Source organism: Microcaecilia unicolor, chromosome 4, assembly GCF_901765095.1.
Source record: "Microcaecilia unicolor chromosome 4, aMicUni1.1, whole genome shotgun sequence".
In the NCBI taxonomy this organism is placed as follows: Eukaryota; Metazoa; Chordata; class Amphibia; order Gymnophiona; family Siphonopidae; genus Microcaecilia; species Microcaecilia unicolor.
The window spans coordinates 246,668,877-246,685,607 of NC_044034.1; the positions used below are offsets into that span (position 1 = coordinate 246,668,877).

A 16,731-nucleotide genomic window follows, 5' to 3' on the forward strand; every position below is an offset into this window, starting at 1 on the left:
CAGGTGTCATAGATACCCCTGGACAGGAACTTTCTGCACGCCTTCAGCTGCCTGACCACCTCCTGAAAAGGCCTGGACTGCTCCGGGGGGAGCTTGTCGACCAGGTCCACCAGTTGCCTCACATTGTTCCGCATGTGAATACTCGTGTACAGCTGGTATGACTGGATGCGGGTCACGAGCGTGGATGATTGGTAGGCCTTCCTCCCAAACGAGTCCAGAGTGCAAGACTCCTGCCCATGGGGCGCCAAGGCGGTATCCCTCGAACTCCATGCTCTCTTGAGAGCAGAGTCCAGGACCGCCGAGTCATGAGGCAATTGGGGCCGCATCAACTCTGGGTCTGAGTGGATCCTGTATTGGGACTCCGCTTTCTTGGGGATGGTGGGATTAGATAATGGCTTCAGCCAGTTCCGAAGCAGTGTCTCCTTAAGGACATTGTGCAACGGCACCGTGGAAGACTCTCTAGGTGGTGATGGATAGTCGAGGACTTCGAGCATCTCCGCCCTCGGCTCATCCACAGTGACCACGGGAAAGGAAATGCAAATAGACATATCCCTGACAAAGGAGGCAAAGGAGAGGCTCTCAGGGGGGCGAGAGCTTCCTTTCCGGTGAAGGAGTGGGGTCAGAGGGAAGGCCCACAGACTCCTCTGAGGAGAAATATCTGGGGTCCTCCTCCTCCCCCCCACGAGGCCTCCTCTTCCTCGGTGTCGGACATGAGCTCTATCAGCTCAGACCTCAACCAGGCCCGTCTCGACTGCGAGGAACCACGTCCTCGATGATGGCATCGACGGGGACTCCACCTGCGTGGCGATCGACACCGGTGCCGCAAGCGGCGTCGGAGGCCTCGGCATCGGGCCAGAGCACACCGGCGCCCTCCATCAGCGGTGCCGGGGGCGCAAGCACCCCCGGTGCTGGCAGAGCCTGGCGCATCAGCCCTTCCAGGATCCCGGGAAGGATGGCTCGGAGGCACTCGTCGAGGCCCGCTGTCGGGAAAGGCAGGGGGGCCGGTGTGGGTGTCGGTGCCGGAAGCTGCTTGGGTCCAGGAAATGGTACCTAAGTACCCGCGGACTGATGCAGCGACACCTCTTCAACCGAGGGGGAAAGCTCCTCCCGGCACTGCCGCTTCCTGGGCGTCGAGTCATCCCTCGAGGTACCGGAGCTGGCAGTCCCGTGTGCCGTGGGCGACCGATGACGGTGTTTCTTTGCTTTCTTTCGATGCCCGTCATTGGCGCTCGGCGGAAGAGACGAAGAGGAGGTAGAACCCTCCCCCTGGCCTCGAGGAATCGGATCTGACAGGGTTCAGTCCCGATGGCCCTGGGTAGAGGGAGTGGCCTGGGCCGACTGTCCGCGCGGCCGTCACCATCAGGCCGGCGGGCCAACGGTACCTGTACTCCTGGGGTCGGTGCCAGGGTCGGCGCCGATTTCGTCGACATCGGTACCGAAGATCCGGCCGTCGACGGGCCGGCACAAGTTCCGAAAAGACAGTCCCGAAGAACTTGCCTCGCCACCTGTGTCCGCTTCCTCAAGCCGAGACACAAGGTGCACGTCTTGGAATTATGCTCCGGCCCGAGGCACTGGAGGCACCAAGCGTATCGGTCTGCGAGATCTGCTGGCCGCACCGACCACACTTTTTGAATCCGCTCGGGACCTTCAAGGACATCGACGGAAAAATCGCGTCGGCGAAGTCAAAGTCGTCGATGGTGGCGGTGAAAAGCACACCCGAAAAAGAAACGACCGCGCGGCCACAAGGCCGCAACGAAGCGCCCTCGCGGCTAAGAACGACGAGGACACTTTTTTTTTTTAAATAGAAAAAATACGCACTAAACAGAAAAAAGCCGCGGCTAGGCCGCAATCCAGTTTCCGGGGCTGACAGAGAGAGAGAGAGACGATAACACGTCTCTCTCCAGCGCAGAATAGAAAAAACTGAGCGGGAACGGTCGCGCACGGGCGGGAAGACGGCCGCGCATGCGCGGTGGGCGTGCCCTGCGTGCGGGACCGCCCGCAAAGTTTTTTTACGGTTGGTGGGGGCTGCCGTGGACGTCAACCAGTCGTGAGAACAAGCAGCCTGCTTGTCCTCGGAGAAAGTGTATGTTTATTCCAACTGATTTAAGGTACATTTAAAAGTGCTTTTCTTTTGAAATCGCTGAACAAATTGAAGCCAGTATTTCCACCATGGATTCCTGGGCAAAGGCGTTTTTGTTTAAGCTTAATCAAGACAAAACACAATGTCTCATCCTTTCGTCCCAGTACAACAAAGTTATCCACAGAACACTCGCCGTGAAGGACTGCACATTTTCTATCTCCAATAGTCTGAGAATCCTTGGAGTTATGTTGGACGACCACTTGCGTCTGGACAATCAAGTGGAAATCATTGCAAAACATATGTTCTACTAGTAAAAAAGGCCCGTTTCCGAAACCAATGAAACGGGCGCTAGCATGTGGTTTTTTTTTGTGTGTGTGTGTGTATGTGTCACAGAGTTATTTTGTGTGTGTGTGTGTGTGTGTGTGTGAGGGTGCAGTGTGTGTGCAGGTTGTTGATGTGTGTCTTTTTTTGTTTTGTTTTTTGCTTGGGGGTTGGGGATGTGCTGTGCTGGCAAAGTGGGTTGGATTGGTGTGTGGCTTTGAGGGTGTGTTTCTGTTGTATTGTGTGTGTGTGGTTTTGTCTGTCAAGGAGGTTTGTGGAGGGGGGTCTTTCTGTTGGTGAAATGTAAATGTGGTTGTAGGGGGGGGGGGGGGGGTCAGCCTTTGTTGAGTGTTGTTTTTTTTTTCCATGTTTTTTTTTTTTGTGTTGTGCTGAAGCAGCAGTGTTGTTTTAGATGGGCGGAAGGTTGAGGATCACGTTCTTTGTCTGTCGGTATTGTTTGGCCGTTTCAGGGCTGCTGTAGGGGAATGCTGGAAGAGAAATGTGCTGTTGGAAGCAGCGCCATCTTTTTCCATTGGGCTGAGGTTCTGGGCATCCTGGAGGTGGGTGACGGCTTGCCTGAGGACAGGGATGGTTGTTTTAAGTTGGCGGAAGGGAGAAGAGCACGGTCTCGGGCCGTCGGGGGGTGATCCGGTATGTTTGGTCCATTTTAGGCCGGCTACAGGGGAATGCTGGAAAATGTATGCGCTGCAGGAATCAGCGCTGTCTTTTTCCGGGTGCTCGGGGAATCCCCGAGGTGGGAGACAACTGGCCTGAGGCTGGGGATGGTTGGGCACGTCCTTGGCCGCTTCGGCAAAAGGGGAAGAGGAAGGGGGTGGGGAGTTACCTGCAGCTGCCTGAGAAACCATGTATTCTTTGTTTTGTATTATTAGTTTGCATTTCTGTTGAAGAAAGAGTGGATGCCTTTCGAATGATGGAGGTGGTGCATCGGTGTGCGGTTGTTTTGTTAGTTTGGCAGCCAGTCTCCAGCGATTCCTAGGCAGGGAAGGAGTACGCGTACTCCTCCGTGTTTCCCTACTCCTCCCCCTTCCTTGGTCGCTGTTTGCTGCTGGCTGAGTCGCGGGTAATCCTTCCAGCTTGGCCGCAGCTTGTCCTGTTCGCCCACGTCCCAGATGGCGACGGGCACGTTGTTTTCCGGCTCCTCTGACTCCATGTCAAGCGATCCCAAATATAGTCTGTGCTATAGGCCCTCTGGCACTCTTCAGTACTGGCATTAGGCATTTAAAATTTTCCCTCTCCCCCGGTCTATTTTTGCACATACCCACAGCAGGAATATTCTTCTCTCGTTCCAGCAGTGGTTCTGTGCTCTCCGTGCTGCACAGATAATGAGCCATTCTGCTGGGGAATGCTCCTCCCTTATTGTCACGTAGTTTCCTCCGATTGGTCTGTCTTACATTGCCTAGTGTTGCCTGGGAACGGTGTTGTGATGGTCCTTTGTGTTTAAGAATGTTGAGGGTGTTTTTTCTGATTGGTCCGTCATATGAGGGCGGGGCAGAAAGACATGGTCAGTGTTCTGGCTTCACCACCATGAATCCATGAACCCTTCAGTGAGTGTGAGTGACTTCAGAACGTTGTCTTCAGAACGTTGAGGGTGAGTTTTATTATAGTAGATGCCATGTGGAGGCTGAAGCATATCAGGCATTTTTTAACACGGGATCTATTCTGTACCCTTATACACTGGCTGGTCCTGTCCCACATAGACTACTGCAGCGGGATCTATGCCGGTTGCCGGGACTATATTCTTAAACGTCTACAAACGGCTCAAAACACGGCTGCACGACTTATCCTAGGGAAATCTCGCTTTGTTCCTGCTCAGCCGCTCCGTTTTCAACTACACTGGTTCCCTGTCAAGGACCGTATTACATTTAAAATCTGTTCACTTACACACAAGATCATCTATGGTGAAGCCCCTGAATACATGCTTACTCTAGTCGATCTGCCCTCCAGAAATGCCCAGAGCTCTGCAAGGACTTACCTCCAACTACATTACCCCATCTACAGGCATGTAAAATACAAGACTCTTTATGCTTCGTCCTTCCCCTACATCAGCACACAATCCTGGAATGTCCTGCCACGACAGCTTAAGGAGCTTGCCGATCATCAGCAGTTCAAGAAGTCCTTGAAGACCTTATTTGCCAAGGCTTCTTCCCCCTGGCTAATCCTCTGTCTACCCTCTTCCACTTGTTGGCTCTTCACCCCTGCCATTTCCCATGTCGTCCCGCGTACTTTCCCCTCCTGCCACATCCTGTTTCTGTGCCATCTCCATATTGAATTGTATACTCTTGATTTATGTAAGCCACACTGCGCCTGCTTATGTGGGAAAGTGTGGGGTACAAATGCACCAAAATAAATAAATAAACCTTTTTCTAGGTTTCATTCTGTTATAGTCAATCTTTGTAAATTTTTATATTCTAATTATTTCCAATTTCATTCTTGTTTATATTTCATTCTCATAAATAAATCCTTCCTTGTTATTAGAACCGTGTGATTTTGGTACCCAGAGAGTTAGAACTTGGTAAACTGAATAGGTCTGGTCTTTATCATTATTCCAGAGTGTATAACAGTTACTTAATCTATGTCTCTATCCTACCACTCCTGTGGTGAATTACTGGTATTACCCTCCCTCTTACATTCCCAGCTGCTGAATGATTTGACTAGCATCTTGGAGGCTGACTGGCATAAACCCAGTAAGCAAAGGGTTCACTGTAGAGGCCAACCAAAACTGCCTTTTTCAGTTTTGGCTGAAACCGAAACAGTCTAAACCAGGGCTTGAAAAACCCCAGGCACCAGGTTGCCATAGTGCCTAAAAAAAAAAAAAAAATCTGACCTGGCTTCTAGGCTTCATCGCTGCCGGCAGTTCTTCTCTCTCCTCTGCTGGGTCCAGCCAGCGTCTCTCTCCCTCTCCCTACCACTCCTGAATTCAACATCTTTATCACTCTCCCCCTCCCCTTCAAACTTGCCTCTGATCCTCACCTGGAGTGTGGGAGGAAAGGAAGAGAGGGGAGGGACAAGGCACAGACAAGAGATGCTGGGCATGGTGTAAGATGAAAAAAGGGGCACAGGGCAGTGGAACACCAAGGGGCATTGCTTATCACAGGGGAAAAGGATAGGGACACAGAGGGGTAATGCTGAATGTAAGGGAAGGATAGGGACACTAAAAGAGCAGATGCTGAACATGGGGGAAGATAGGAACAGGGACAACGAGGAGAGAAGCTGGAGAGGACGGATAGGGGGCACAGAGAGAAATAGATGGCAGACATGGAGAGAGAAGAAATGCCGACTAGACAGACCCTGGAAAGGCAGGCAAAACAAAGAAAAGCAAAAGACACACAAACAATCAAATGGAAAAAATAAAAATGCTCAGAATACAAAGGTAGAAAAATATTTTATCAATTGGACTAAAGTCAGTTTTGTGAAATATGCATTTCTGATATCTTTCATTTCAGCTTCTGTTTCTCTAGTTTTGCTGAGCGCGAACTGGGTGTCTGTGCTAGTGGCATCCAGAAGCGATATTATTCTTAACATCTTTCAGATGACCCTCAGGGGGAGGACTGCTGGCTTCGGCCTAACCCCTGGTAAGCCATTCCTTGGCTGAGAGGTGCTCAGCTCTCCCATCGGCTGCCTTTCAGGTGCTGTGGAGGACTTGCAGCTCATCTGCATATCCTCACAGCCTACTCCGGGGTGACTCCCAGATCCACTCTGATCCACTCAGGGCCTCCGCTCTAGGTGCCGCATTTAGATTTTCTCTCTGTTACTAATTATGGCTCCAGTACACTTTCTCTTCTTGGTACTGTCCCTTCCTAATCTGTTTCTCCATCTGAAACCACTGTACACTGCACAAACACATTGTCCACCCTCTGCTTTCATCATCTCACCATCTCTTTTGTCCTCTTCCTTCTTCTCAGCTCTCAACCTTCAACATTTTCTTCCTTCCATTCATCCCTCTCCTTCCTATCTGAATACATCTAGCCTTTGTCACTGTCACCATACCTCTCCTACTCTTCTCCGTACTCTCTTGCTCCTTCTCCTGCTCTCCTCTGGGGATCTCAATCCCAATCCTGGTCCTCCACAGCTCTCATCCTATTTGTGCAGGTCACACCGTGATGTCTCCAATCTAATTTCTGTTCCTCTCCTTCCCCCTTCTTGCCTGCCTTTCTCATGTGCTCTGTGGAATGCCCGCTCTGTCTGTAACAAACTTTCCTACATCCATGACCTCTTTAACTCTCGTTCTCTCCATCTGCTTGCCTTAACAAACTTGGCTTTGCCCTGAAGACTCTGCTGCAGTTGCGGCCCTATGCCATGGAGGTTATCTTCTATCCCATACACCTTGCCCGGTTGGCAACGGAGGTGGTGTCAGGCTACTACTTTCACCCTCTTGTAGATTTCAACCTCTTCTTCCACCTCAGTCTCACTGTTTTTCTTCCTTCGAAGTCCACTCCATCTGTCTATTCGCTCCTCTGCCTCTCCGAGTAGCAGTCATTTATCGACCCCCTGATAAGTCCCTTTCTTCCTTTCTCACTGACTTTGATGCCTGGCTTTCCTTCTTTCTTGAACCTTCATCTCCTTCCCTCATTCTTGGGGATCTTAACATTCATGCTAATGATCCCTCTGACTCTTATGCTTCTCAGTTTCACGCTTTAACATCCTCCTTCAATCTTCAACTGTGCTCCACTACCCCCACTCACAAGAATGGCCACTGTCTTGATCTTATCCCTCTTCTCAAACTGCTCACTCTCCAGTTTCTGTGCCTCAGTTCTTCCCATCTCTGATCATCATCTGATAACGTTCACACTTAAACATCCTCCTCCCCAGTCCCGTCCAATCTTAACCAATACATTTAGAAATCTTCAGGCTATTGACCCTCCTATTCTGTCTTCCAGTGTTTCAAATCTCTTCTCTACCACTATGTTATCCAAGTCTGTCAATGAGGCTGTCTCTTGCTATAATACTATTCTCTCCTCTGCTCTGGATACTCTTGTGCCTCGCATTCCCCATCCTATAAAGCGTACCAAACCCCAGCCTTGGCTGACCTCTAGAATCCGGTACCTATGTTCCGGTGCCCGCTCTGCCGAACGCCTTTGGCTGAAATCCCATGCCCATGCTGACTTCATACATTTCAAATTCTTGCTGACCTCCTTCCAGTCTGCTCTTTTACTTGCCAAACAGGATTACATCCAGTTGACAAATTCTCTTGGCTCAAACCCTCGATGTCTCTTTGCCACACTGAACTCTCTCCTCCAACTCCCTCTTCACTTTCTCCCCAGACTCTGGCTGAGTACCTTCATGATAAGGTTCACAAGATTAAACTTGAATTCTCAACCAGGTCACCTCCATCTCTCCTTCCCTTAGTCCATTCTCTCAACCCTTAACCCTTGCCTCCTTTTCTTCCTTTTCTGAAACCACTGAAGAGGAAACTACACATCTTCTTTCCTCCTCGAAACTAACTACCTGTTCCTCCAATCCTATTCCCACCCATCTATTTAACACTATCTCTCCTACTATCATCCCTTTTATGTCATATCCTCAATCTTTCACTTTTCACTGCGACTGTTCCTGATGCCTTCGAACATGCTGTAGTCACACCACTCCTTAAAAAACCTTCATTGGACCCAACCTGTCCTTCCAACTATCGCCCCATCTCCCTCCTCCCTTTCCTATCCAAGATACTTGAATGTTATGTTCACCGCCGTTGCCTTGACTTTCTTTCTTCTCAAGCTACTCTTGATCCACTTCAACCTGGCTTTCACCCCCTTCATTCAACTGAAACAGTGCTTGCTAGTCTCCAATGACTTGTTCCTGGCCAGATCCAAAGGTCTCTATTCTATCCTCATCCTTCTCGATCTATCTGCTGCTTTTGACACTGTTGATCACAGCCTACTCCTTGATACGCTGTCCTCACTTCTATTTCAGGGCTCAGTTCTTTCCTGGTTTTCTTCTTATCTCTCCCATCGTACTTTTAGTGTATACTTTGGTGGATCCTCCTCCACTTCTATCCCACTGTCAGTTGGTGTACCTCAGGGATCTGTCCTGAGACCTCTTCTTTTCCCCATCTATACTTCTTCCCTTGGTACTCTGATCTCATCCCATGGTTTTCAGTACCGTCTTTACACTGATGACTCCCAGATCTACCTCTCCACACCAGAAAACTCAGCAGGAATCCAGGCCAAAGTATCAGCCTGCCTCTCTGACACTGCTGCCTGGATGTCTCACCACCATCTGAAACTAAACATGACCAAGACTGAGCTTCTTATCTTTTCCCCTAAACCAACCTCTCTTTTTTCCCCATTCTTTGTCTCTGTGGATGACACTCTCATCCTCCCTGTCTCATCAGCTCACAACCTTGGGGTCATCTTCGACTCCTCCCTCTCCTTCTCTGCACATATTCAGCAGACTGCTAAAACCTGTCGTTTCTTTCTCTATAATATCACCAAAATTCACCCTTTCCTTTCTGAGCACACTACCAGAACCCTTATCACCTCTCGCTTAGACTATTGCAACTTGCTTCTCACAGGTCTCCCACTTAGCCATCTCTCTCTTCTTCAATCTGTTCAAAATTCTGCCACACGACTTATATTTTGTCAGTGTCGCTATGCTCATATTAGCCCTCTTCTCAAGTCATTTAACTGGCACCCTATCAATTTCCGCATATAGTTCAAACTCCTCTTATTGACTTACAAGTGCATTCACTCTGCAGCTCCTCAGTACCTCTCCACTCTCATCTCTCCCTACACTCTCTCTACATTCCTCCCCGGGAACTCCATTCACTGGGTAAATCTTTTTTTTATCTGCACTCTTCTCCTCCACTGCTAACTCCAGACGCCGTTCCTTTTACCCTGCTGCACCATATGCCTGGAATAAACTTCCTGAGCCAGTCCGTCAAGCTCCATCTCTGGCAGTCTTCAAATCTAAGCTAAAAGACCACCTTTTTGATGCTGCTTTTAACTACTAATCCTTACTCACTTGTTCGGTACCCTTATTTTATCATCCTCATCTCAGTAATTCCCTTATTTCTTATTTGTCCTGTTTGTCTGTCCTAATTAGATTGTAAGCTCTGTCAAGCAGGGACTGTCTCTTCATGTTCAAGTGTACAGCGCTGCGTACATCTAGTTGCGCTATAGAAATAAGTAGTAGTAGTAGTCTTTGTAAAGACCACAAATTTTCATTTTTGAAGACATAACAATTAAGATTATCAGACACGTGCACCAAGACTCCTGAAGAAGGCACTTTCAGTGCTGAAACATGGTACCGTGTTGAGTTATCCTCTATTAAAATGTTGAGTGTCCTGGGTCTGTTTTGAATAGCCTGATTCTGTTCCCACTCCTTGCTTCCCTTATCAATAAATTGTCCAGACATTTATTGATTTCATACAAAATCAACTATATGCTCCAGGACTGCTAGGACAGAATCATCCACTAGTATCAAAAATCACCAGTGTATAAACAGATAATGGATACCCAAACTATCAAGCAGGCAACATACAGGGACAATGTGGACATTAAACAATATGGCAGACAGGGTGAAGTCTGAGGAATACCCGAATGTAAAGAAAGACAAGATGAACATGCAGTGCTCTTTCCAACCCTGTTGCTGACAGTTATAGATATATGACAAACCAACCTAAAACAGTACCCGAGATGCCAATTAGTTCCTAATCATATAATAAAAATGTAATGATTGATGATATCAAATGCTACTGAAATGTCTGTTTTATTAGGAAATATTTTATTAAAACCCCTGCAAATAACATCAAGAACTGAAATTAGAAGGGTCTCCATACCAAACATTGATCAAAACCCAAAATGAAAGGGGTTCAAACTTTCCCGAGTATCTACATGATCCTGGAGCTAACCAAGAATCACATTCTCCAACACCTTTGATAAGAATGGAAGGGTGGGTATCGGCTAATTGTTTGCCGAGTTTAGTTTATTTGCTTTAAGGTTTCTTAAAAAGGTCATACAGGGGCCGCTTTTAATATATCTGGAAGATATCCCTAATTTAGGAGTTCTTTTACTAAGCCAAGTTAAAAAGTGGTCTGCACTAGTTTTGGTGCATGAAATTGGCATGCAGTGGGACACTTTTTACCACAGCATGAAAAAGGCTTTTTTTTTTTTTTTTTTTAAATGGAACAGTAAATGGCCTTGTGCAAATATTAAGATTAGTGTGTGGTTTTTAATTGCCTGAGCCCTTACCGCCATGTATTTAGGAGGTGGGAAGGGCTCATGCACTAGCCCAGTGGCAAATCGGGCAGCAAGCGGTAATGTGGCTGCACTGATGATTACTGCCAGGAACACTCCCTGTGGTAGAAACTTCAGAACTACTGCCGGGCTCCCATGCTACCCCGGCAGTAGGGTTGATTTGGTGCATGGCAGCTCTATTACGCCTTTGTAAAAGGGCCTCTTAATAAATTAAGCAAAACAACAACTAAATGGAGTGGAGGAGTGGTCTAGTGGTTAAGGTGGTGGACTTTGGTCCTGGGGAACTGAGGAACTGAGTTTGATTCCCACTTCAAGCACAGGCAGCTCCTTGTGACTCTGGGCAAGTCACTTAACCCTCCATTGCCCCATATAAGCCGCATTGAGCCTGCCATGAGTGGGAAAGCGTGGGGTACAAATGTTACAAAAAAAAAAAAAAAGGCAACATTTAAGGTCACTGACTTAATCAATGCCAAATAAATTCACCAAAAGCATATACCCTCAATCTAAAGAGTAAAACTAAATCCAAGCCAACTCTCACCATTATGTAGCTATCCTTGGCAACTGCCTATAGCTTTGCTGGTGGATTTTTTTGAGGATCTGCTGCACATGTTCCACTACAGCAGCATACAAGCAATGAACTAAAATTCTGTGGTCCAGATATATAACCTCTTCATTCTCTACAATTCTCAAGGTCACAATCCCATTGCTCTTCCATTTCAGTGATGATGTAATGTTTACAAAAGTTTCTAAAAAAAAAAAAAAAAAAAATGGGACATGCCACCATAAGCGCTTCTATGTTTAAAAAAAAAAGTGTCTCCATCAGCACTGCACAGCCAGCTACAAAACGAATAACTATTTCCAACTTTTGTTTTTTAAGAATCTGGTTGTCCATTGTAATGGATCTTTTCTATACTTGCAGTAAATCATCTTGTCTGTGATCCACTCTCCTGGACTGCAACTACCGATCACTCATCCTTAGGTTTCTATTCTCCTCTTCTTAACCATTCATATGTCTGGGCTTGATCCACATATATTTCCTGGAGTAACATTTGCTATTTCCCACAGTACTGTTTGCTGATCTACTTCTTTAAAAAGAGATTTTTCTCCTGTATTGCATATTGTAGGTTTCATTTCTGTACTTGAGGGTAGATTCTCACTCATTCCATTCTGCTCATCAGAATGCCTGCCCAAGTTTAACGATGGAATTAGATTCAGGACGCTTTCATTCTTCCAACATTTCTTGTGCTTTTGGATCTGTTGATACTGAGGAATGTTCTTGGGGAGGCTGAGGGCAGGATTCTTCCATGAGGTTTGCTCCCAGAGGGAATGCCTACATAGTGGTGGAAAAGCTGATGTAGCTCCATCATCTTATTTCAAGCCTTCAGCACTAGTTTCATGGAAATGGATTGTTCTTTCTCAGCAAAAGCTAGCCATTAGCACGACTCTCTGAGCTTTAACTGCTCAAAGCAACATATTGCTACCTGAAAGTACTATGGTCTCGTGTCAAACATTGGTAACAAACCTCATGATGGCTGTTGATATGCATCTTATATCTGCACTTGGGGAAGAACGTTGCTTGTCTTGCATCTCAGACATGAGGAAAAGAAACACCACAAAATGAAACAAATAAACATCTTTTGTCAGGCAGACAGACCAAAACTTAAAAGAAAAATATTTATTTATTTATTATCTCATTTGTACCCCACAGTTTCCCAACAATATCAGGCTCAATGTGGCTTACAATGCACCACAGAGGCAAGTGCCAGTGTAGTAAAATTAAACTAATACAGCAAATCTACAAGTGATAATGGGGAAGAATAGGAATGAATGGGGATAGAGGGCAAGCTGGTAGGGAAGGGAATATTGGACTAACAACTAGAGAATGACACGGGGACAAAGTTTGTCTCCATCCCGTCCCTGTGGGTTCTGTCTCCATCCCCACCCCGTCCCCGCAGGTCCCGTCTCCGTCCCCGCAGGCTCTGACCTCATCTGCAGAAGCCTTGAACACTTATGATTTTATATTTAAACCTTTTTATTAAAATATAAAAAGGAACAATATGCTGTGCAACTGTTGTGTATAAATTACAAATAGAGAACAATAATAACAATGAGCAGCTATAATAACCCTCCTTCCCACCACCAACCTCTACCCTTCCAACCCCAACAATAGGTGATTTCTACTACACCAAGGAATCCTAATTCACACTGCTAAAATGTCCAGGGGTATAAAACACAACCCGTTCTATTAGCCCTAGAGGGGAAAAATATGCTCTATAAAGCATTGTTATGTTTTTTTAATCTGTGGATAAATAAGAAATCATCAACAATCTCAGGCTTCAATCTAGTATGTTTGTTTTTCCAAAAAATCAAAATATCTTTGTAGGCATCACTTAAACATAAATAACAGTCCAGTTCATTTTACAGGCTTCAAAGTAGAAAATGACAAGGGGGCAAAGTTTGTCCCCTGTCCCTGTGTGCTCTGTCCCCATCCCCGCCCCCGTGGGATCTGTCCCCGTCCCCACCCCATCCCCGCGGGATCTGTCCCTGCCCCGTCCCCGCGAGCTCTGTCCCCGTCCCAATCCCCGCAGTTACTGCGGTTCCCTGTCCCCGTGTCATTCTTTGCTAACAACTAAGTGTCTGTGCATGGGGAGATTTAAAAAAAAAATCATAGATGAATTGACTAGCAAAGGACAAGAAAATTTATGTTATTAAAAAACAGACTAGGACAAATGTATCTACTCCTCCTGAAATTTGTTTTTTTAACATTTACTTTAATGCTGGGATAGGAAGGCGTGGAAAGACTCCAGGATTTTCTTTTAAATCAGCAAAATACTTACCATCAAAACTAATGCTTGCAACTTTGGTGTACTTATTTTCTGAGGCTTTCAACGTAATTGGTTTGAATTGTACTGTTATAGCTTCATTCTGAGGTGTAGGTCTAATGCTCTGCAAAGACATTGGAACCAAAAATACATTACTGAATACCTAAATTTTCAAGCATATTCACTATAATAATCATGAAACCAAAATCAAAGTGCTATTCGGTACAGCTCTAATATAGACGCTGTGAAAGGACCTAAAACCAGCAGTTCATACACAAAAACCTACAGTTTGTCTAAATTAAAGCAGTTATTTACAAACAGTGTATGTGCATGCTCCAACACTTGCTCAATTCAGGCCTATTAAATGTGTGTGTCTTTCCAAAAATGGATCTAGTTGGCTAGCTAGCTAAGGAGCTAATCAGCTAGACCCATCAGGGTGAAAATTTAGCAGCCTGCTGTTCTGAGTTTTTGATAGATGCTATGGATGAAAAGGGAATATGCTGCTGTGATAGGAAATTGAATAAATTGTTTTTCCAATTCTCTTTTGCTTTTCTTTTTATTTTTTTGTCTTTTCCATGAATTGCAAAAATCTTCACACTTACCAAGTTTTTAAAGCAGCAATATATGAAAAATGTACATATTAAAATGTATTACATAGGGGGTCACATGATGTCCAGCTAGAGAGCAGACATCGATGAGAGCAGCTTTTAGGCCCCGAAAGTAACATCAGCCTCCCTACTGTCACATTTTCACCTAAGGAGTGTACACAGGTCTAGGAAGGTGTCCAGGAAAGGGAAGATCACAGATCTAATTTTCGATGGCAGCAATGACATCAAAAAACGCTGGAACAGTGAGACAGCACGTGAAGACGGTGAGCCCAAAATGGCAGAGGAGGAAATGGCTGGGCTTAATTCCATCGGCTCTGCATGTGTTGCCGAAATCACATCACAGATGAAAACAACTTTGATTTCCTCTATTGAATTGCAACTTTGAGAGATAGCGGCTAAGCTAGGATCAGTGGACTCCAGATTTGAAAAACTTCAAACTGCATTTGGACATTATTAATGTCTTTTGGGTGTGGAAGACAAACTTCAAGACGGCAGGAAGGCGCCCTTGTGCAGTTGATCTTTAAAGTACTCAACTATGTGCATAAACAAGAGACCCTGAAAGCAATTTGATCAGTGGGTTCATTGGTATATAAACAGTAAAGTACTATATGCTTTCAAGATTTTTCTGTGGCAGTAGCAGCCCGCCGCAAAGAATTTATGCCTGCATGTTCTATGTTGCATCAAAAGAAGATGCCCTCCACCTTGATGTACCCCACTAAACTTCAAGTCCAACATGAGGATAAAACGCAGTTTTTCTCCCAGGCTGTGGAGCCTTTCCAAGATCAGCGGGAATCACTGACTGTCTGGTTAACAGTACAATTTGTTTACACTACTCAATACTGCATTATACCGCACTATCCTTTCTACATGTAGCTCACCTGGACCCAAGTTTCAGATTATGAGAGCTTTTTCACCTCTTCTTTGGATCCTTAAGAGAACTGTGCATCAGACTGACACTCCCTAAGAGATTTATCTTCCTGGACTCACTGCATTGGTTTGGATTTACTACTACTTGACATTTGTATAGCGCTACTAGGGTTTCGCAGCGCTGTACAATTTAACAAAAAAAAAAGGGGAGGCAGTCCCTGCTCAAAGGAGCTTACAATCTAAAGGACGAAATGACAAGTTGGGGTAGTCTGGATTTCTTGAATAGTGGTTAGGAGTCGAAGGCGACATTAAAGAGATGGGCTTTTAGCAGGGATTTGAAGATGGGAAGGGGCCTGGCGTATAGGCTCAGGGAGATTATTCCAAGCATGGGGTGAGGCGAGGCAGAAAGGGCAGAGCCTGGAGTTGGCGGTGGTGGAGAAGGGTAGTGAAAGGAGGGATTTGCCTTGAGAGCGGATTTCCAGGTACTACTGAATAGTTTTTCAGCTTTTACCTGGGGAGGGTATGCCATGACGGAGAGGCGAAATCTATTTTCAATACCTGAAGTATTATACCCTAATGGTACATACCTTGTGCAGCTGTGGGGATCTTACAATCTTTCATTGTGGGAGATCCTGAGGTCATCTGCCATTCTGGCTTACAGGGGCGAAGTTTCTTGTTCCTTGGGCGACAGTCAGGTAACACGTCTAATTTGGGACTTGGGGTGGCCTCTGTCTACCTGTTACTCAGACTACAACCTATACTTTCTAACTTTGCTGCTGCTTTGTGTTAATAATGTTGCTTGCCACTTCTTCCTTGATGTTGCTTTCTGTTAAAAACATTACCTACCACCTCTTTCTTGTTATTTGGTTCCATCTATTGCCTTTAGCCCCAGTTCCTCACATTGCTCTCCTGTAATGTTGGACATTGAGTATGTATTAATTTTCTACAAAGGGGAGCAGATGGATGGTTACAATTCGCATATAAATGTTTTATTGCTCTGCTACCTTGAACTGGATATGATACCATGTGGGGCTCCCTTTTTTGATTCCTTTTAGCTTTGCATTACTGTTACCATCTGATTTTCTAATTTGGTCAATGTGCATCATTTAGGTATGCTTCTCATATGGACCTCTGCCCTTAGTGGCAGGACTTATCCTTTAGAAAAAGGAAGGGGAGGGGTTCATCTTTGGTCTTTTTTCTTTATTTTTCTATTATTTTTGCCTTTAGCTTTCAAATTCTGAGATGTTGGGCAGATTTTATTTTTTAGTTATTCTTTTTCTGTGGGTTTTTTTTTTTCAGGGGATCACCTGTGGTGTTGAGGAATGTGGTTTGTCCATATTATGTTTCCTGATTCTATGCTAGAAGTGGCTATTGGCTGGGAGGGCACACTCCTTATATGAGGCTTTGCCGTATTTCTTTAGCTTTGTTTGAAGAACTGGGATAGATACCTCCCCTTAAACTTTCCTCTTGGAATATATGTGTGCATGTGGGGGGGGGGGGGGGGGGGGGGTAGCCTCCTGGAATGTGAGGGAGGGTAACTTCCCCTATTAAGAGACAAAAAAAATTGCAGTTTCTGAACAAACTGTGGATATTGCAATGCTAAATACAAGGAATCCCAATCTACACTTTAAGATGACCTACAACTCTGAATGCATCAGTTTCCTAGATATACTTGTGAAGACAGACAACTCTTCTGAAACATCTATCTACAGGAAACCAATGGACCGCAATACCTATTTACATTACTCAAGTTTCCATGACATACATCTCAAGAAGAAACTCTCATTATGCCAGTTTCTCCGGTTGTGAAGACTATGCAG

General features: G+C 45.7%; 1 protein-coding gene across 1 annotated transcript in view; it reads right to left on the reverse strand.

Annotated features, from left to right (window-relative positions):
* The window catches only part of TMEM131 (transmembrane protein 131), a 489,982-nt gene that overhangs the window by 160,432 nt on the left and 312,819 nt on the right, over positions 1 to 16,731 (reverse strand). Inside the window, exon 12 of the mRNA XM_030201383.1 lies at positions 13,452 to 13,560. Within this exon, the coding sequence (XP_030057243.1) occupies positions 13,452 to 13,560 (109 nt within the window). The remainder of the gene's footprint in view (positions 1 to 13,451; positions 13,561 to 16,731) is intronic.